Here is a 22,344-nt window from a genome sequence, read left to right as displayed (position 1 = left end):
AGTTTTTTTTTTTTTAAATAGAGAAAAAAAAAAACTATTTACCCTATAAAAAAAAGTTTGTAAAACAAAATTTATTATAATTGATTTTTGTAAATATATTTATTAATTTTTCTAACTAAGTATTAATCTTTAAAAAAAAATTATGAAAGATTTGAAAGAGCAAATAAAATCTTGGATAAGTAATATTTTTAAAGATAATAATTAAGAGTAGCTAGCTATGATCTATTATTGAATAATAGATTTTGTGGGGGTGAATTTAAAATTTGTCATATATTTTTAATTGTTTTTTCATTGTTTTAAACACTTTAGATTTTATTGTTATATTTACATTATTTAGTTTTTGGTTTTATGTTTTTAATTTAAAATCACAAAAAATTTGAAATTTGAGTTTTGAGCAAAAATCCTCTTTGGAATCGTTTTTTATAAAACAAATTATATTTTTACAATAACTTTTCACATAATATACATTGTACACATTATTATAAAATTATATATTCATTTTTAATTTCTATTATTAAAAACACGTGATGAAATACACAAATACCAATATTTTGAATGCAAAGATTAATCATTAAAAAAATTCGAAAATATTATAAAATAGTTTCATATCTGCAAACGAAGATGAATAGGGGAACATTAAAAATAATAAGCACAATTAATTTGATATTAATCAATTTACATCATTTTTATAAGATGATTTTGTTACCTTTACAAAGCTGAAGATATAAAAAAATTGGTAAGAAAATCACATCCTACGTTACTTGGAAGTTGAGACAATTCAAACAAACAAGTTTTATTGCGTATATTTTATACAAACAAAAAAATATACATATTTCGAGTAGAAATAAATGCAAACATCTTTATGCATTCCACCCGTTAATCACACTAAAAATTAATTAACATATTGTATAAATAAATAATATAACTTACCATGTGTCAAATTACGCAAATAGATGCTATCCAAGATGGTACTCAAATAGTTATTCACACATAATCATATACCACTTGTAAGTTTTGACTATTTAAAATAGTCTCACATGTTTATAAAAAGATATATAATTACATTAATAGTTGTTTCATTTACAAAAAAAAAAAGAAATAATGATGAATATGATAGATCGAACAATCGAGTAGACCGATCATATTAAACCAATTAAATCGAAGGTGATCAGTGAAAATTAAAGAAATGTTCGGTTGTTTTAGGTTGAAAAAATTTCAAACGACAACAATTTAAAATTTTTGTAAAGGCTGTTTAGACTTAAATCGATCGATCGACAACGATCAATTTGTACTCTTCCATGGTTGTGGGATCCGTTTGAACCTTTACTAAACCGACCATAAGCAATTTGATCGAAAACTAATTAACTTAGGCTTGTCCGCTAAAAAAACTCATCAACCCATGAATAAATTTGGTTTTTTTTATTAATTTTATTTATACTTTTGTTTATAACAATAACTTAAAATTCACCCAAAGGGTTAAAGTTAAAAGGCTATAAAAATACTGAATTGGGAAGAGATCAGTAGAAGTTGACTTTCTCTCTTTCTCTCTTTGGTTTTTAAATTTGAAATTCAGTGACCAATAACAAAGAGATTAAACTGAATTCTCATTTCATCTATCCTTTCCCTTAGTTTCCTCTCTCTCCTCTTCGGTACTCTTCACATCCAAATCCCACCGTTGTGATCGAGCGATGCTGTTGGCGCGATTTCTCGCCGTTCTTTTCCTCTCATCTCTCTGCTTTTTCATAACTTTCACTTCCGCCGCCACTCGGCTGCCGCCCGACGAAGGTAACACCGCATATAGGCCGTAACGGACTCAGATCTGGAAGAAACTGTATGTGAACTTTGTTTCTTGGGAAGTCGGTTTTGATTTGAGATTAATTTATTTCAGTGGATGCGTTGGAGGAAATCGGAAAAATATTAGGGAAGACGGACTGGAATTTCAGGGAGGATCCATGCGGCGGCGAAGCTAGTGGTTGGATATCGGAATCGAATAAATTCGATACTAATTTCGAAAATAATGTCACTTGCGACTGCACCTTCCAAAATAATACCGTCTGTCACGTCACTAACATGTACGTTCTCTCTCCATTTTCACTTTTTTTTTTTCCATCAACTTTTTAGATATCAATCATAAGGTTTTTTCAATCCTAAAAATCTCCGTTTGTGTCTGCAGTTATACTTTTAGATCATTCCATTTTTTATTTTGAAATTCGAGTTATCAAAATTATATTTTGAAACTTTAATTAATAGTGAAAACTGGACTAATAATGATGGAATAAAATTTTAAAATTATGTAATATTTCTATAATTTCTATGAGTAAATAAATATAATGACTCCATTTTTATTATAGAAAGTTTCAACATAGTTCTAGGAACATCTCAATTACAAATTTACTTAAACTTCTTAATATCAACTTGTTTTTCCAATAAATTTATTTATTTATTTATTTATTGTTATCATATTTTATAAACTAATAAAATTAGTTTGCAAAAGTGTTTGGTAGATGTGTGAACAACGACATGAAATTTATGAACAGAAAAAAAAAAGAATTTCAAAACTAATATCGTTATCATATGAAGGGCTTTATTTTATTCTTTTAATATTTTAGATAATTCCATTTTTTAAAAGAAAGCATAGTAATAATTTTTTTTTTTTTGCTGATTTTTCTTTGATTTAAAAACTTGTATGAACCATAAACTTAAAAGGAAATAACCTCTTAGTACAGATTTAGCTTTGTTTTTTTAAGAAAATTTGTCAAAAATATAAAGTGGACAAAATATTTATGAACTATTTCATGTGGAAAAGTTTTTAGCTTTGTTTTATTTTTTATTATTTGTAAAAGGACCCGTTTTCAAAACAATCAAAGTAACAATGAAGACAGTTTATTGAAAACCGTGCCTAATATATGAAGAATAAGTATAATATCTCTAATGAATGATTTCCTTGATTTAAGGGTTGAATGGCATTTTGTTTATTTATTTTACTATGGATAACTATAATTCAAAACTACAAAACAAACATCTCTGAGTTTTTTTTAATGATGCACATGTTTCTGTAAAAAATAAAATGTTGCAACGTTTCAATTATTATTATTATTTTAAAAGAATCTTTTTTAATATAGAAAAAATAAAATTAAAATATTTACTAGTTAGTGTAAAATTTTAAATTTTATTTTGCAATTTACTATGAATTATAAATATTTTCTCAAAAATTACTATTTCTCAAAGTTGTACTTGTACAATACATATAATACAAATTGGTGTCTGATGTAATTAAGTATCAATGTCAAGACGTTAAAATTAAAAAAAATTTAAAAAAGAAAAAAAAGTCAAGAATTAAAAAATAAAAAAAAGGGCTGGCGCGTTTGTTTTGCCAACTAACTCAAGGGTTTTAAATACCACTAGGGTCCCACGTTTGCAAATGGACAACTGGACATATAAAAAATAGGAAGTTTTAATAATTATATATATAGAGAAAGAGTTGACTGGTCAACTATGACATGTAGGATTCTTGGTCCTACTTGATGTGATGTGGCTATGTGTCCTTGGTTAGACACTAACCGCGGTTCTTATTTTGACCGCAGACTCGGTTAACTGTATGTCCACGTGATGGCCTCCTCTTTTTTCCGTAATGAAATAATTATTAATGTAAAAACGTATAGTTTCTTTAAGTTACTAACTCATTATTTATTCAATAATTGTACTTAAAAAGTCATCCTAAACAAATTGTACTAAAAGTTAAAAAACCTTTACAATTATCACGTCTTGGGATATATATATATATTTCTTTTCAAACATAGCTGAACAGTAATTCACACACTATAGGAGAACTTTGACTTAGTTAAATGTTATTTGATATGATATTCATTTTTAGTACAAATAAAAACATGATTAACAATTTTTTAAAAAAAGTTTATGTAAATTATTATTAATAGCATTTTTAAGGTAAATAGTTAAGTGTATAATAATATTTTAAAAGAATTGTAAATATAGAGAAATCTATCGACGATAAAATTTTAGAGGTATGGTCTATCATGAATACAGTGTAAAAGTTGGAGCTAAATTTTGTTATATTAGAAAATGTTTTGAATTGATTGGTTAATAATTTTAAATTAATAGATAATTTTATAAAACTTTAAATTTTTAGTTTTGTATTGAAAAGATTGTGCATGGACGCAAACCTGAAAAAGTTAAACTAATAATTTAACATTATATTTAAAATTTCTTAACTTTGAAAGGTATGGAAATTTAAAAAATCAATTGATGTATGAATTCATGAGTTTGATGCATGTCATTGCAGTCTTCTCAAGGCGCAGAGCCTTCAAGGTACTCTGCCACCGCAAATTGTGAGGTTGCCTTTCCTTGAAGAACTGTACGTATTTTTTCTTGCTTAATTTCTATCATCTTTTCTCATTTGACCCTTAATCAAATGGCCCATTATCATAATCCAATCCCTTGTTTGTTCTCTCTGTTAATTCAGTGATCTCACCCGCAACTATCTCAGCGGTCCAATTCCTCCAGAATGGGGTTCAACCAAGCTTCTCAAAATGTATTTCCTATCCCTATATTTCTATGATCTTTGGGTTTATCAGAATGTGATTCATATGGCTTTATTGCAGTTCCCTTCTTGGAAATCGATTGACAGGTCCAATCCCAAAAGCGATTGGAAACATCACCACTCTTCAAGAGTTGTAAGTTCTTTTAACCCTCAATTGTTTGTTTCCCATTTTGGGTTTTGAATGAGTTGGTGTATGTATGTAGAAGACTGATGTTACTGCTTTGATTGCTTAGGGTTTTGGAAATGAATCATTTCTCTGGAAATATACCTCCAGAACTTGGGAATTTGGCCAACTTATCAAGATTGTAAGACCCCTCGTTGAATTGTCTCTAGTTGTAATGGTTTGGGCATTCAGGAGACCTTTCTGATGGTTTTTTTTCTTTCTGAACCACTATTGTTTGTTTGTTGTAATGTAATCCAGACTTCTTACCTCCAACAACTTTTCTGGGGAGCTACCACCTTCACTGGCTAGGATAACGACATTAACGGATTTGTAAGATTTTGAAAGCTTCTTTCACCCTTAATTTTGTTTGTATGATTTTGATTAAATGAATGAATGAATTCATTAAAAAGCTTCTCCTTGTAACATTGCAGTCGAATTGGTGACAATAACTTTACAGGACCAATACCTACGTTTCTTCAGAATTGGACGAATCTTGATAAAATGTAAGAAATCTTCTCTAATCTAGCTAATCTATATTTTTCTTGGTTTCTATTCTAATAATTCCTATTCAACTAATTTAATTGTGACAGAGCTATTCAGGCAAGCGGGTTGAGTGGGCCAATTCCTTCTGAAATTGGACTTTTGACAAAATTAACTGATCTGTTAGTTTGCTTCACATTCCTTGTTGTCTTGTAAGTATAAGTACTTAGTGTTTCTATTTATTCACATTTGAGTTGAAAAATGCAGGAGAATCAGTGACTTGAATGGAGGTTCATCGCAACTTCCACCGCTGAATACTTTGACAAAGTTGAAACACCTGTAAGTTAATCCCTCTGTGAAAACTTGAAGACATCCATGTACTTATTCCCAACCTTCAATATAATTTTTGGTTATCTATAGGATATTAAGGAGTTGCAGTATAACTGGGATGCTGCCTGACATTCTTGCTGGGTTTTCAGACTTGAGAACATTGTCAGTAAAATTTTACTTTCTACTCCGTTGAGATGCCATATCTTGATTAATCGCAGTCTCATGCATTTTTAGAGATAGTCTAAATTTCTTGCTATGAAATATTGCATTTCCTAACTTTTTGCCGAAAATCAATTTATAAAAGGCTTATCAAGACAAATGTCTGCATTTTTCTTTTTCTAAAGAATATTCCACGGTTTATGTTAAAGCTAGAAAGTAACAAACTAACAAAAGTGATGAATCTAACACAGTATTTTACATTTATACTCCAAGAATGCTTAAACTTTTACTCTTACTCTAGAATGAAGTAAAGTTTACACACTTCTGAAGTAATTACTGCCCTTTTCTCTACTCAAAGAGAATTTCAATATAAATAGAAATTACTTGACTTAGATGAATCTCATAAACCCAAAATTATAATAGGAGTTCATACTTTCCATTAAGTAATGTTGTTTTTGTACTATGACTTTACAGCAAATGTTAAATAAAAAATTTCCTTTCCTGCGTTGATAAAAGTTTCCATTTGCCATTCTTACATATCCAAAATCCAAATCTGTCCATGCTGGGAACAAATTTATTGACAACGTTGTTTATTTGTTTATTCTTTACTTTTCTTTGACAATACCTTTTCGTTATTGTTTTGCTCAATTTCTTCTGCAGAGACTTTAGTTTCAACAAAATTACTGGACCAATACCTCACAGCTTTGAAGCGTTGAAAAAAGTTGATAGCATGTAAGTATTGTAATGAGAAACTTGAAATTCTGTACTTAAACCATAGGCAGTCACTTTACATAACTGGGAGGATAAGCCAACCTTGATCGATGGCTGAAATTCGTTCGCTCTTCTATGAATTGGTGTAGAAAATTAACTTGGCAATTACCTGAATGATAACCTTCTAATATACAGTAGGACCACGAATAATGGCCTGAATTAAACTTGGTCTTGTGTAAGCAGAGCCAGAATATGAACCGACAATAGTATTTATGGTATTTACAAAAATAAAGGATCAAGTTTTATGTGATATTCAAGGGAGCTAGAGCCTGAAATAGGAATGTCCATTCCTAGTAAAACATACAGTTGCTGTTTACCAGTAGTATTTAAGAATTGTATGGTACTCATGTCCACAGCTTACACAAGCTGCAAGTAGAACATAAGAACTCTTGAAAAACGTGGCTTTGCTAAGCTTTTCAGGAAATAGATAAACATGTATCTTTTTCTTGTTGTGCATTTGTTCTAAAGTTTATCTAATTGAAATGCAGGATGTTATGTGTAATTTGCGTTGTATAAAGGGAAATGTATAGTTTACCTACTGAACTTGATAAAGTTATTATTATAGATCCTTTTATTTATTTATGCTATGATCTCTGTATGTATTGATTTGATATTGTGTAAAATGTTTGAGTGTCTTATCTCGGATTGTTAGGTAACATATTCAGGACAATATCCTTGTTGTCTTGTTTCGTGTTAAAAAAAATGACATGCTTATTACTTATTGTCAAAATCTCTGATTAATTGCACCGCTAATCTGATATTTTCTTGCTTAGATTTCTTACTGGAAACTTGCTAAATGGATCAGTGCCCAATTGGATGCTAAATCAAGGAAAAAGCATGTAAGTTCTTTTGCAAATGCTTTCTGTTTATGCGAATTGGTATGTGAGGTGCTAAAACTGAAAAGGGATGAGCAGACATTTCAAAATAAAGGAAACATATCCAGAAAGAGAGGAATCAAGTAATATCTAATCATGCCAATCCTTGGAAAGGGAAAAGGAGTAAAACGATCTTGAGTGCTTTACTCGATCGTATCTCTTTCCAGTGACAAAATGGAATTTTTTTTTTGTAGATGATTAGTTAGTTTTTTTTAGAATCTTTTTAATGAATAATTGAAATTTAAAGATTTTCTTTAAGAAAAACGTTAACAGTTTAAAATGTTAGTATAGACTTATAGTTTGTGGATTTCGTTAAACTTTCAATGTTTTTTTGTTTTCTTAGGATGTTGGGAAGGGAAAATCTTTGTTCTTGCTACCTTGAAAATAATAAATCTCATTGTTCCTTTTTTTAGAGATCTCTCTTATAACACATTTACTCAGAGTCAGAACACTGGTTGCCAACCACGAAACTTGTAAGTATGCTTCTATTCTTATACAGCTTTTTTTATAAATGGTGAGAAATACCCTATCCAATCTCTCTTTTTCCGTGCAGAAACCTATTTGCAAGCTCTTCAGAGGACAGTAATTCGTAAGTTTTTCTCTAATCTTTGAGTTGACTTGTTTGGAGTGTCTAATATTAAATATGACCGCTGAATTTCTTTTTGTTTTTGCAGTGGAACAGTATCATGTTTAGGCGCCTGTGAAAAAAGTGAGTTGAAATCTAGATTTCTTCCTTGTTTTGATTGGAGAAATTGTGAAAATGGCAAATACTTGAAGTTAAATGGAAAAATTACAAGTCTCTAAAGTTTGAATTTTGCTTCAAGTTGGTCCTTAAGTTTCAACATTGCACAATCCAGTCCTAGGCACTTTATTTAAATCTATTACTCACAGTGTTTGACCTTGAAGCGGATAATTTTTCTTGTAGGAGATTTAATAATTAATTTGCTAATTTAGATTTATTCATACAAGATAATGTAGAATTGTAATAAGGAATTATGGAGTCTGCAGTTGTTTCGGATCTGTCCAATATCCATTGAAGAGAAATAGGGTGGTGGAGATGGCAAGTGTCGGTTGGGGTGGGTTTTCTGTTTAAAGAAGGAGAAGAAGAGAGCAGGGTGGCATTGAAATGTTTAATAACAGTTCCGCAAGAATACATTAATCATTTCTGTTCATTCGATTTGATTTTTCCTTCAATAATAACCAATATGGTGTTTTCCTTGCAGCATGGTACTCTGTCCATATCAACTGTGGCGGGAATGAAGAATTCATTAACGGAACAACCAAATTTGATGCAAACCCAGAAACTGGAACATCATCATTTTTTCTTCAAGGTAGAACCAATTGGGGATTTAGCAACACTGGTACTTTTATGGACGATGGTCAGACATCAGATGATTTTATTGCAAGAAATTTATCTGCTCTCTCGATGCCAAATCCTGAATTGTACGTCAGGGCACGCATTTCTCCAATCTCTCTTACTTATTATGCACATTGCTTGGGTACTGGAAACTACACATTAAGCCTCCATTTTGCTGAGATAGCATTTACTAATGATGAAACATATAGAAGCCTTGGCAGACGCGTATTTGATGTCTATGTTCAGGTAAATTAACAGATAATTATCTTATTAGATGTATATTGTTAGCTTCTGTTTGCAACAAACTTATTGATTGTATCAATATTGCAGGGAAAGCTGGAGTTGAAGGATTTTAATATTGCAGATGCCGCAGGTGGAATTGGCAAACCTCTTGTAAAGAAATTCACAGTTTCTGTGATTAATGGTACTGTAGAAATCCGCCTATTTTGGGCTGGGAAGGGGTCAAATGCAATCCCTGTGAGAGGAGTTTATGGTCCTTTAATTTCTGCCATTTCTCTTGATCCTGGTAGGTAGACCTATTTTTTCAATTTAAGATCATTAGAGCCATGTAGTCTCCAGTAAACTTATCAACGAATTTGATTATTGTTTCTCTTCACTCCAAACAGACTTTGAGCCACCATCAGAAGGTGGAAATGCCATTTCTGCCGGTGCAGTGGCTGGAATTGTGGTTGCTGTGGTCTTTGTTATCCTCTTGGTTCTTGGAGTGCTGTGGTGGAGAGGCTGTCTAAGAAAGCCAAGCACACTTGAGCAAGGTAATTTCAAAGCACGTGTCGTGAAATTCTTAGTGTTATTAATTGAACACAGTATTTCTTTTAACCTGTCTTTCAGTTCTAACTTTAGCTACATTGGCAAAGTTGTGGATGTTAATGCATCACACATATTGTCCTGATATTGAAAACATTCTCATTATTATGCTGATAGAAAAATCAGTTCAGGTTGTGCTAAATAAGGCAATCTTGGTCATTAAAAAGGATGTAACTTCGTTGGAGATTTTGTGCATTATGATGTATAAATTTACCTTCACCCATTAGCTTAAGCTTTTGAGTTGAATTGGTGATTTAAAATGGTATCAGAGCAGGTGGTCTAGGGAGGACTTGTGTTCAAGCCTTTGTGTTGTTGTTTCTTCCCCATTTAATATTCATTTTTATTTGTTGGCTTTGTTCATATTTCGATATATAATTAAATTTATCTTTACTCATCAATTTAAGCTTTTGGGTTGAATTAGTTATTTAAAATTGTGCACATATGAGGTAATGGGAGTAATTATGGGAACTGATTATTTTTCACTTAAATTTATCTATATCGCAGAGTTGAAGGGTCTAGATCTTGGAACAGGTTCATTTTCATTAAGACAAATCAGAGATGCCACTAATAATTTTGATGCTGCCAATAAGATTGGAGAAGGTGGTTTTGGTCCTGTTTTCAAGGTGTTGCTATCAATTGGATTTCATTATTTAATTTCTTCTTTTATAAATTTTATATTTTGGTTTGAAGTTTTATCTTTTGGAATTGCAGGGTGTTCTTGCAGATGGCACCATAATTGCAGTGAAACAACTTTCTTCCAAATCAAAGCAAGGAAATCGTGAATTTGTGAATGAGATAGGCATGATATCTGCATTGCAGCACCCTCATCTAGTGAAGCTTTATGGATGTTGTATTGAAGGAAATCAACTTTTGCTAATATATGAGTATCTTGAAAACAATAGCCTTGCTCGAGCCTTATTCGGTAACAATATTTCCTTGCTACTTCTGACAATTTATCTTCAAAAAGTTTTTAAATATATCGGTAATGCCATTAATAGATGTAATAAGCATCTCTTCGAATTTGTTATATTGTAGGACCTGGAGAATCTCAATTGAAATTGGATTGGCCAACTAGGCAAAAGATCTGTGTCGGTATAGCCAGAGGTTTAGCATACCTTCACGAGGAGTCAAGACTTAAGATCGTTCACCGGGACATCAAAGCTACCAATGTTCTGCTCGATAAAAATCTGGATGCCAAGATTTCTGACTTTGGTTTGGCCAAGCTGGACGAAGAAGAAAATACACACATTAGCACTCGGGTTGCTGGAACATTGTGAGTTATCCTGGGTGGAATTTTCATCCATTTTCCCCCATGCTTTTACAATACAGATAAAGAGAAGGCTTTTTTAGTCTGAATGATGGGAATATTGAGTAAGCTAGATGTTATCATATAAAATCTCGGGAGAATGTACTATCTTTAAATTGAATTTATTTGAGAAATATACAATCCAAATATTCACCCCCTTACACCATTATTTTGCAGTGGGTATATGGCACCAGAATACGCCATGCGTGGCTACTTAACTGACAAGGCAGATGTGTACAGCTTTGGCATTGTAGCATTGGAGATAGTTAGTGGTCGGAGCAACACAAGTTATAGAACAAAGGATGATTGCTTTTACCTTCTTGACCATGTGAGTTAATGCCATATTTACTCCTCGTGCTACTGCTTATCTGTTGTGTTAAATATATATATCTTTTTGTAGAGTTAGAGGTTGTCCTAGCCATTTCAGTTACATTCTAATCTTTATTCTATGGGAGAAATGCTTTCCATAAATCTATTTTCTCTGTTCCAGCTGTGAAACTTTCAAACATGGTTTTTGTTCTCGTAAATGAACCCTGGCATTAGTCCCTAGCAAACTGATGTCATTTGTATCCTGTATTGTCAGGCTAATACTTTAAAAGAGAAAGACAGTTTATTAGAGCTTGTCGACTCACGGTTAGGTTCTGATTTCAACAAGAGAGAGGCAATGGCGATGATCAATATTGGCCTCCAATGCACAAATGTCGTTTCTGCTGACAGACCAGCCATGTCATCGGTGGTGAGCATGTTGGAGGGGAAGATTGCTGTAAAGGAGGTGGTTTCAGATCCCAGCATCTCAAAACAAGATGTGAATGCAATGTGGAGCCAGATTTATCGCCAGAAAGGGCAAACGACGAGCGAGAGCCAGACACAAAGTTTGACAATGGATGGACCATGGACTGGTTCTTCAACAACTGCCAGCGATCTCTATCCCATCAACATGGATTCTAAGTACTTGGAGAATAGGAACTAGAGTTGACATTACTTTGTCCTGAATGATTCTGATTACATGCTTTAATTTATGCTTAATCCTTTGTTTGTTGTTCTACATATGCTTTTTTCCCTTTTGAAGTAGGCAATACCATGCCCAATGGCCAATCCCTTGCCAAATATTGTATATTTTCAGATTCTTAGAACTTAGTTGTTTTACTATGTTTATATGAATTTTGAGTTGACAAGTTCAAATGTTCAAACTACTTCCTTTGTTGCTAAAACATTTGCTTCCCTAAGCTTCTAAATTGTTTCGTGTTCAATATGGAGCAGGTTAACTTGTTTAGGTAAATGAAAAAAATAATAATAATAAAGACCGGACTAACAGCTAAAATGTTCTAAAATTTTGACCTAAAATGTCATCAAATTCAAATATATTATTCAACTTTTATCATGAAACTGATTGAAATATATTATATACACAAATTATATTTTATTTTTCAAAGTTTCTTATTTATAAATATTTTTACAAGTAGAAAAATCTGAAGATATAATTTTTTTATATCGTTGAAGGAAAATAAGATCATTTTAAAATTTGAACACTTTTGTTTAGAACAATTGAGAAAAAAGATAAATTCATACCATCATCGTTCATGATATCGAAGTAGTTTTTTCAAGATTATTATTTTTCAAATTTTCAAACTTATATGACGATTAAGAAAAAAAAAAGAGGGTTAATATTTCAAAAAAAAAAAAAGGAAGAAAAGATTGTAGAAGTAAAAAGCTTATAAACAAGAAAGAGTTTGGTTAGATTAGTTTGTAAATGTGAATAACACAAAAACCATAATTGAAAATGGTTAAATACCAGAATTCATAAAGGTAATGTGAAGATAAAAGCTGTCGTTTACCAAAATATACAATTCTTAACTTAATTTTAAAATAATTTGGTTTTGTTTTGTAACTAAAAAAAGGAAGTTAATAAAACAGCTAAACCTTTCCATAATCACTTCTTAATAGAACCCCTCCGTTTGGAAAATCAATATCCCTCGTTGCCATTCCTCTCACGCCTACGAGCCATTTTCATGGCTCGATTCCTCGCCGTTTTTCTTTTCTTCTCTCTCGCCTACGCCGCTGCTCGGCTGCCGGCCGACGAAGGTACGTCCAGGAAGCGGTGCGGAGTGTTGGTTGAATTTAATTTATATTCTCAGGTTAAAACAAAATTTCTTAATATTTTTATTTGATCAGTTGAGGCGTTGAGGGTGATCGGAAGAACGTTGGGGAAGGCAAATTGGAATTTCACGTCGGATCCATGCGGCGGTGTGAACGGCGATTGGGTAACAACTTCTATGGAATTGGGGTTTACTAATAATCTCACATGTAACTGCAATTTCCAGAATGGCAAAGTTTGTCACGTCACTAAAATGTACGTTCACTCTTTCTTCTTAAACTAACTTCCTCTTTTTTTTTTCTCTCTTTTATCATTATTAGTGTTCTAATTTCGTTATTTCTCAAAACCTAATACCTTTCACTTTACGCTTTTAAATGTAGTTTTGTTTTTATTACAATTATGAGAACAAGAACGTTGGAGAAATTAAAACAACATGCATGCATGAGTTATAATTACACTTTTAAATTTTAAATTATAAAAGTTAGATTCACTTTTTTACCAATGTTATAAAATTGAGATTGTTATTTTATAATGGAAAGGGTGAGATTATAATCGGAGTGGTATGGGTTTTGTAATTTGTATAAATTTTTATTTACAAAGAGAAAAAAAGGGAAGATTTTGGATTGTTTGAGAGTTTAAAGAAACAACTAATCCCAAAGTTGTTAGGTAAAGGATGAGTTATTACAACTCATAGAGCTAAGGTTAGATATATAAAGATATAAGTTTGATGTCAAAACGAACTTTCCCAAAATAAAACCAATTACCTAAAGAAAAATAGAAAAAAAATAACTAAATTTAGCAGTAAAAAACAAATGCAAATTGATTAGTAGTAAATCTTTTCTATTTCTAGTGAAAAAAGTGTTGAAAATAATTATAAATATAATAATATTTTTAAATTTAAGTATCTTTTAATTATCTTGATTCATTTGTTATATTTAAAAACAAATATTGTACCAATTACAAAACCTATATTTAAGATATAAGAAAAAACGAGAAAAAAAGTAAGGTATTATTTGATAACCATTTCAATTTTTTGTTTATTAAAAACAAAAACATCCTAGTTTTGTTTTATCAGAAACAAAATATATTTGTGGAAGAGTCTTTTCTTTTTTTTTTTTAGTTTTTCGAAAAAGGTGAATGCGTTATCCAACCCATCTATTTTAAAAACAAAAAATAAATGAGTTACCAAACAATTTCTCTAATTTTCTTTCGTAATTTAAAAAACAAGTCTATCATTAATAACTTTGCTATATTTGCTAATATTTTCAATATAATTGTTATATTTCTACGAGATGCATTTTACTTTATTTCAGTTGTATGATTAAAAACCTAAATTAATACTTGCATTAATTTGAACTCTAAACACGTATAATTAAATTAATTTAAACAATACACAATTCTTTTAAATAAATTTATTTTTTTTCCTTAGACAATGGTATGATAAATTAACAATTTTTTAAAAGATAAACTCACGTGGTTACAAATTGATTCAACAAATCTTAATTGTTAAAAATTTTAGTGACAAAATACAACAACATTTACAAAAGGTAGCAAACTTTTAGATTGTATTAATGATAGACTTATCGGTGTTTATCCATGATAAATCTAACATTTTGCTATATTCTATAAATATTTGGATTCATTTTGCTATATTTAAAAACATCACTTAAAATATATTTAAAGCATTTTGATCTATTTTATTTTATATTTGAAAAAAAGTTTCAATAAAACGTACAAAAAATCACTTTGCGAAAGATTATATTAAATGTGAAATGATCCTATCAACTTAGCATGCACTATAAATCTAACAATTACTAATTTTATTTAAGCTTGTCTAATAACTATTTCATATTCTATATATATATATATTGTCAAAAAAAATTATTTAATTTATTGTTTCTACACGTTGTTGATTTACATTTGGGGCCTATATTTTTCACTAAATTAAAATTATATATTATATATATATATATATATATATATATATATATATTTATTAAATGTTGTTATTATTATTATTTCAGGTAAGGAACGTATATTTTTATATGTTTATAGTTCAAAATAACAAATTTTCTTATTTGCTTGCAAAATCTGACTATTATTAATTAACATGGGAAAATTTTCTATCTTTTTATATTCTTTTCTCTATTTGTCTCGAAGGTATTGTATGATAATTTTTGTTGCTACTTACCTTAAAATGAATTATTTTATTTGTGATTTTAAGTAGAACTAAATCAGTAAAAATATTATAAAGTAATTAAGTTAATTATAAAAATTTTGAGTTTAAATTAATAGAATAGTTTATTGTCTCATGGTATTGTAGACGTCTAAGATCACTGAACCTTCCGGGTACTCTGCCACCACAAATAGCGAATCTGACTTACTTGGAAGAACTGTAAGTAATTAATTTACATTTTTGTTGCTTAATTAATTCATTGATTATTATTGAAATTGCCCATTATCATAATCAATCACTCGTTGATTCTCTCTGTTAATTCAGTGATCTTTCCCGCAACTATCTCAGTGGATCAATTCCTCCAGAATGGGGTCTCACAAAGCTTGTCAACCTGTATTTTCTATCCTAACTCTCTATAGTATCTTCAAAAACTGATTTATATGGCTTATTATGACTAATGTTTATGTGTTATTTTGCAGTTCCCTTCTTGGAAATCAATTGACGGGTCCAATTCCTAAAGAGATTGGAAACATCGGCACTCTTAAAGAGTTGTAAGTTCTGGTTACCTTATTGTTTATGTTCTGTTTGTATGAATAATAACATTACATAAAATATTAGAAAATATGTAACCTTGTATGCATGAGAAAATCTAACCTTGTATGCATGAGAAAATCTATGTCCCACGACTTGACGTTGTATCTTAAGAAAATTTTATTTGAATATACTATTTTTTTTTTATTCACAAGATCTAAAAAACTATATTTTGTGAAAATAAATTAAACTTGAAAAAACTGATAGAAGGAATACATGTTTTTCACAAGAAATTTGTGCTTTGCGAAAAAAGTTATAGAAAGCAATTTGAAAAAGGCTATTCATGACCATTTGAATAGCCATGCATCTTCTACAAGTTGTTTAATTGCGAAAAAAATTACTCATTTATAAAATAATGAAACTCTACACGATCACATACCATTTATTCCAACGTATTTCATTTTGGGTTTTATTGAGTATAGTATGTTAGAAATTTCCCCAAGACTAATGCTACTACTGGTTTTTGTTGCTTAGGATCCTTGAAGTTAATTATTTTTCTGGAAGTCTACCTCAAGAACTTGGAAAGTTGAAGAGCTTAACAAGATTGTAAGATCCTTCAACTCTTCATAGTTGAGTTTTGTTATTTTCTTTCAAGTAATTGTTTTAAGTTATCTCTAGTTGTAATGATTTGGGGATTCAAGAGAGCTTTCTGCGGGTCATTCCTTTACCATTGTTTGTTGTAATTTAGACTTATTTCCTCAAACAACTTTACTGGGGAGCTCCCATCTTCACTGGGAAAGATAACCACAATGACGGATCTGTAAGTTCTTGAAATTTGTTAAATTTAATTTTTGAGAAAGGGAATGAATGAATAAATACATAAAACAAACCCTCTCTTTGCAATGATGCAGTCGAATTAGTGATAATAACTTCACAGGACCAATACCTAACTTCATTCAGAATTGGCCAAAGCTTATAACACTGTGAGAAATTTTCTCTAATCTAGCTACTCTTAGTTTTACATGGTTGCTAGTCTATTCACTTGACTGATTTCATTGTGACAGATCTATTCAGGCAAGTGGGCTGAGTGGACCAATTCCTCCTCTAATTTCACGTTTGACATTATTAGTTGATCTGTTAGTTTGCTTCATATTCCTTGTAGTCTTGTAAGTCAAAGTTTGGTGGGTTCCAATTTATTCATATTTGAGTTGTAAAATGCAGGAGAATCAGTGACTTGAATGGAGGTTCATCGCGATTTCCACTAGTTAATACTTTGACGAACTTAAAAACCCTGTAAGTTAATACCTCTGTGAAAAATTGAAAAACCCTGTAAGTTAATACCTCTGTGAAAAATTGAGATGTTCTTGTATTTAATTCAGCTATCAATTAATTTCTTGTTATATATAGGATATTGAGGAGTTGCAATATAATTGGGATGCTGCCTCCCACGTTTAATGGATTGGATAACGCGAAAACCATGTCAGTATAGTTTTACTCTCTACTTCGTCTTGATGAAATACCTTGATTAATCCAACTATATTTATTATTTAGGCTCTCTTTAGTAGCCATTTAATTTTTGAAAATGAAGCCTACAAATACCTCAATTTTTTTAACTTCTTTATAAGTAATCTACTTTTTACCAGGTAAAATACCAGGTCAAGCTTTGAAAACTAAAAAAGTACTTTCTAAAAGTCTGTTGTTATTTTTGGAATTTGGGTAAAAATTCAGCTCTTGTTCTTAAGAAGCATGCAAACCATCGTAAGGGAACATGCAAACCATTGTAAGGGAAGATAAGAAAATAGACTTAATTTTCTAAAACCAAAAATAAAAAATCAAAATGGTTACCAAACCTCCTTAGTTATTATGTACTTTTCTTTGATAATACTATGTTACTATTTTGCTCTTCTTCAGAGACTTTAGCTTCAACAAAATTACTGGACCAATACCTCCCGGCTTTGAAGTTTTGAAACAAGTGGATAGAATGTAAGTAATGCATGATCATAAACTTTAACTTGGGGGAATAAGTGTAGTAGTCGCTTTACATGACTTGGGGGGATAAGTCAATCTCTCTCTCTCTCTCTCTTGGAGTAAAACAGTTGCTGAAACTCATTTATTTTCATAAAGAGTTGTGTAGAAAAGTAACTAGACAATTATATGAATTTTAACCCTCTAATCTACTGTATCCCTATGAATAGTGGCATGGATTTGAACTTAAAAACTCTTGAAAAGAGTGGCTTTATTATGTCTTTTGGTGATGAAATATATATGTATCTTTGAGGATTCGTTCTAGAGTCTATATTTATCTAAATGAAATACGAAAGTATAGCCTGCTTATGTAGAACTTTGGAAAAGTTGAGTTGTTCATTAAACTAATATCTTATTTTTAACCTCCTCTAGGTTAAATTAATTAAGACCAAGTATTTTTCAGTTATTTTAGATATTTTTATTTATACTATGAGCTCACGTGTTTGATTGTGACTGTAACCTGGATTGTCTGGCAGCATATTAATGATAATATCATTGTTTTTTATTTTTGAGGGGGGGGGGGGGGGTTAAAAACGACAATACCCTTATCCCTTATTATCACAAGCTAATTAATTGTACTGATAATTTGATATTTTCTTGTCTAGATATTTAGCTGGAAACATGCTAAGTGGAGCTGTGCCTCGTTGGATGCTGCAGGAGGGAGAAAACATGTAAGCTTATTTTTCAATGCTACGTTTTGTATAAGTAACTTGGTGTGGAGGTGCTAAAATGGAAAATGAGTTGAGATTTCAAAATAAAGAACAAATATTCAGAGAGAGAACAATTTAATGTCTTTTGCACCGGTCTTTAGGGAAAAAAGGCCTCTTTCTTGCTTTACCAAACCATTTCTTTTCCCAGTGATATAAAATCTCATTGTTGTTTTTTCTTACAGTGATCTCTCTTATAACAAATTTACCGAGACAGATTTTCAGGCCACTGGATGTGAAGCAAGAAGCTTGTGAGTATGCTTCTGTTATGGTACAATGTTTTTATATCTAATAATGAGAAACAGCTTATCCAATCTCGTTTGTTCCATGCAGAAACCTGTTCGCGAGCTCTGCACAAGACATTAGTTCGTAAGTTTTTCTCTAACCAAGGAGTTGACTTGTTGTTTGAATTGTCTAATATTCTAATGACCACTGAGCTTCTTATTGTTTTAACAGTGGAACAGTTTCATGTTTAGCGGGCTCTTGTGATAAAAGTGAGTTGAAATGTTGTTTCCATGGCTACTTGAGTCTAATGCGGCTTTTTTACCAATATGGTTTTTTTGTTCTTGCAGCTTGGTACTCTCTCCATATCAATTGCGGTGGGAAGGAAGATTTAGTAAACGGAACAGTCAGGTATGATGGAGACACAAACACAGGCAAATCATCATTGTTTTTTCAAGGTGGAGCTAATTGGGGATTTAGCAACACTGGTAGTTTTATGGACGATGATCGCTCAACAGATGACTTTATTGCATTAAGTCCACCTGAACTCCCAATGAAAGGTCTTGAATTGTACACGAGTGCACGGATTTCTCCAATCTCTCTTAGTTATTATGCATATTGCATGGGTAATGGAAAATACACATTAAGCCTCCATTTTGCTGAGATAGAGTTCGGTTATGTCAGAACATACAAAAGCCTTGGCAGACGCGTATTTGATGTCTACGTTCAGGTAAGTACGTAACAAAAAGCTATCTGGTATACTTTTACCCCACTTCTTGATCTTTTTGTATATTTCTATATTAGTACCTTGGAAGTTTTTTGATTTAGCTCTAATAATTGCAGAGAGTGCTGGTGTTGAAGGATTTCAATATTGCAGATGAAGCAGGTGGTGTTGGCAAACCTCTTATAAAGAAATTTCCTGTTTCTATTACTAATGGTACTGTAGAGGTCCGCTTATTTTGGGCTGGGAAGGGGACAAATTCAATCCCTTCAAGAGGAACTTATGGTCCTCTAATTTCAGCCATTTCTCTTGTACCTGGTTGGTAGACCCTCTATTTTGATGACACATTTTGGTTATATTATATAGTCTGAAACCTTATTTAAACGAACAGTTCGTTATAATTGTTGTTTTTCTCTTCAACCCAAGCAGACTTTGATCCACCAACAGAAGGTGGAAGTGCCATATCTGCTGGTGTAGTGGTTGGAATTGTGGCTGCTGTGGTCTTTTTTATCATCTTGCTTCTTGGAGTCTTGTGGTGGAGAGGCAGCCAAAGAAAGAAAAGCACACTTGAACAAGGTCATTAATCTCAAACCATGCATGGGTTGTGAGATTCTTGTTCTTATTAATTTAAACATAGCTTTACCATTCTCTCTCACTTTTTAAACCTGTATTTGAAAAGTTTTGGACATTTATGACATCGCTTAGGCCACTTTTTAATTGATTTTCTACGTGTTTATTATAAAGTCAGGAAAATAAGTTTACTATTAACTCAGTCGGAAATTTTGTGCATACGAGGTAACAAGAGGAATTATGGTGAACTAATTCTTCTTAATGTAATTTATCCTTTATTTTGCAGAGTTGAAGGACCTCGATCTAGGAACAGGATCATTTTCATTAAGACAAATTAAAGCTTCTACTAAGAATTTTGATGTTGCCAATAAGATCGGAGAAGGTGGTTTTGGTCCTGTTTACAAGGTGTTATATACTTCGTTTGGATTTCAAATTTTTCATCTCTTCTTTCATACTTTTGAGGTGAAGATCTGTCTTCGGAATTGCAGGGAGTTCTTAATGATGGCAGTGTAATCGCAGTGAAGCAACTTTCTTCAAAGTCAAAGCAAGGAAATCGTGAATTTTTGAATGAGATAGGCATGATATCTGCATTGCAGCACCCTCATCTAGTGAAGCTTTTTGGATGTTGTATTGAAGGAGATCAACTTTTGCTAATCTACGAGTATCTGGAAAATAATAGCCTTGCTCGTGCCTTATTCGGTAAATATATTTCCTTATTACCTTCTACTGCTATTGATCTTCAATGTTTTTCTGAATACATTGGTGACGACATCAATGGACGTAATAAGCATCTTTGCAAAATTGGTATTACTACAGGACCTGAAGAATATCAACTGAAATTGGATTGGCCAACAAGGCAGAAGATTTGTGTTGGTATTGCTAAAGGTTTAGCATATCTTCATGATGAGTCAAGATTAAAGATCGTTCACCGAGATATCAAAGCTACCAATGTTCTTCTCGATAAAAAACTAAACCCTAAGATTTCCGACTTTGGCTTGGCCAGGCTGGATGACGAAGGAAATACACACATCAGCACACGGGTTGCTGGAACCTAGTGAGTTACCACTGGGGCATTTTCTTTCATATGCTTTTAAAAAATTGAGAAATGATGAGCAAACGTTTGAGTTATTACTTGAGGGACTATTAGGACAACCTAAGCGTTGTCACCTAAAATCTCTAGAAGATAAATTTATAATCCAAATATTCACACCACTGCATAATTATTTTGTAGTGGATACATGGCACCAGAATATGCAATGCGAGGCTACTTAACTGATAAAGCAGATGTTTACAGCTTTGGTGTGGTGGCATTAGAAATCGTGGGTGGTCGAAGCAACACAAGTTTTGGAACCAAGGATGATTGCTTATACCTTCTTGACTATGTGAGTTAGCTCCATCTCTTACTCATGCATTGCTATTGAGTTCCACAATACTTTTATTACACCAAAAGTTTCCAAGGAAAGATATGATCCTATAAAAATGGAATGTGAGTTTGTCCTTGGCAACTCAGTTACATTCCAGTCCTTAATCTGCCATGTGAAAAACACTTTCCACAAATTCATAGACTTAGCTGATTGTTCCATCTTTTTACTATAAATGAAACCTGTTATGAGTGGTAGTGGTAGCAAACTGAAGTCATTCGCGTCCTCTATTCTCAGGCTAATCTTTTAAAAGTAAGAGGGGATTTACTAGACCTTGTCGATTCACGGTTAGGCTCTGATTTCAACAAGACAGAGGCGATGACGATGATCAATATCGCTCTTCAATGCACGGACATCAGTGCTGCAGATAGACCATCAATGTCAACAGTAGTTGGGATATTGGAAGGGAAAATTGCCGTGGAGGAGTTGGCTTCAGATCCCAATGTCTCAAAGCAAGATGTGAATGCAATGTGGTGCCAGATTTATCGCCAGAAAGGGAAGACGATGAGCGAAACGCAAAGTATGTTGACATGTGAGAGCGAGAGCGAGACACAAAGTATGTTGATGGATGGACCATGGACTGATTCTTCAATTGCTGACAGTGATTCCCATCCCCATCATGGTTGATTCTAAATATAGTTGGAGAATAGGATTTAGTGATTGTATTAACAGGTAACTATGTAAGCATTCAATTACTTTATGATGTATGCTGTTAGCTGTTCCACATTCTTTTATTCTTTATTCTTTTATTCTTTTATTCTTTATTCTTTATTCTTTTTAAGTTAATATGAACCGAGTTGAACGGTAATTGACATGTAATCCTTTCTTTAAAGCTGGGATAAGGTTAAAAATATAATTTGTTTAACTCGTATTGAGCCAAACGATTAACTCTCTCTGGTTCGTTATTGTATATTTGATTTCTTACCACCTATTTGAGTTGAAGAAAAATATTTCATTAATACACTGAAGTTCTAAGGTCCAATTTTGATAAAGTTTAAAATTTTGGATACCTATTGATATTTTTCTCGACTAAATTTGAATAACAACTGGGG

At 31.8% G+C, this 22,344-nt stretch overlaps 2 protein-coding genes across 3 annotated transcripts; both read left to right on the top strand.

Moving 5' to 3' along the window:
• Positions 1-1,515: 1,515 nt before the first annotated feature.
• On the top strand, positions 1,516-12,035 carry LOC101221782 (probable leucine-rich repeat receptor-like serine/threonine-protein kinase At3g14840). Of its 2 annotated transcripts, XM_004146034.3 has the most exons (24): positions 1,516-1,785; positions 1,889-2,072; positions 4,301-4,372; positions 4,481-4,549; positions 4,620-4,691; positions 4,792-4,863; positions 4,980-5,051; positions 5,153-5,224; positions 5,312-5,383; positions 5,469-5,540; positions 5,622-5,693; positions 6,351-6,422; positions 7,235-7,300; positions 7,750-7,809; positions 7,890-7,925; positions 8,011-8,045; positions 8,560-8,939; positions 9,024-9,219; positions 9,320-9,466; positions 10,023-10,141; positions 10,230-10,440; positions 10,554-10,791; positions 11,002-11,152; positions 11,408-12,035. In XM_004146034.3, exons 1-24 carry the CDS (start codon positions 1,689-1,691, stop codon positions 11,792-11,794), a joined length of 3,024 nt encoding a protein of 1,007 aa, XP_004146082.1. In that variant the 5' UTR covers positions 1,516-1,688; the 3' UTR covers positions 11,795-12,035. The 2 variants fall into 2 exon arrangements, with proteins under 2 accessions (XP_004146082.1, XP_031740023.1); XM_031884163.1 differs by lacking the exons at positions 1,516-1,785; positions 1,889-2,072 and having other exon boundaries at positions 4,363-4,372; positions 4,646-4,691.
• A 783-nt stretch (positions 12,036-12,818) lies between these two features.
• On the top strand, positions 12,819-22,173 carry LOC101221555 (probable leucine-rich repeat receptor-like serine/threonine-protein kinase At3g14840). Its single transcript, XM_031884164.1, has 24 exons — positions 12,819-12,906; positions 12,997-13,174; positions 15,243-15,314; positions 15,420-15,488; positions 15,575-15,646; positions 16,161-16,232; positions 16,375-16,446; positions 16,538-16,609; positions 16,691-16,762; positions 16,848-16,919; positions 17,034-17,105; positions 17,538-17,609; positions 18,257-18,322; positions 18,544-18,609; positions 18,692-18,727; positions 18,815-18,852; positions 18,931-19,310; positions 19,424-19,619; positions 19,731-19,877; positions 20,158-20,276; positions 20,360-20,570; positions 20,688-20,925; positions 21,103-21,253; positions 21,530-22,173. Exons 1-24 carry the CDS (start codon positions 12,834-12,836, stop codon positions 21,917-21,919), a joined length of 3,006 nt encoding a protein of 1,001 aa, XP_031740024.1. The 5' UTR covers positions 12,819-12,833; the 3' UTR covers positions 21,920-22,173.
• The last annotated feature ends 171 nt before the right edge of the window (positions 22,174-22,344 follow it).

The sequence above is a fragment of the Cucumis sativus genome, chromosome 4, assembly GCF_000004075.3.
Source record: "Cucumis sativus cultivar 9930 chromosome 4, Cucumber_9930_V3, whole genome shotgun sequence".
Taxonomy (NCBI): domain Eukaryota; kingdom Viridiplantae; phylum Streptophyta; class Magnoliopsida; order Cucurbitales; family Cucurbitaceae; genus Cucumis; species Cucumis sativus.
The sequence above is the reverse complement of the archived record's forward strand: the minus strand, read 5'-3'. Positions and strand labels throughout refer to the sequence as shown.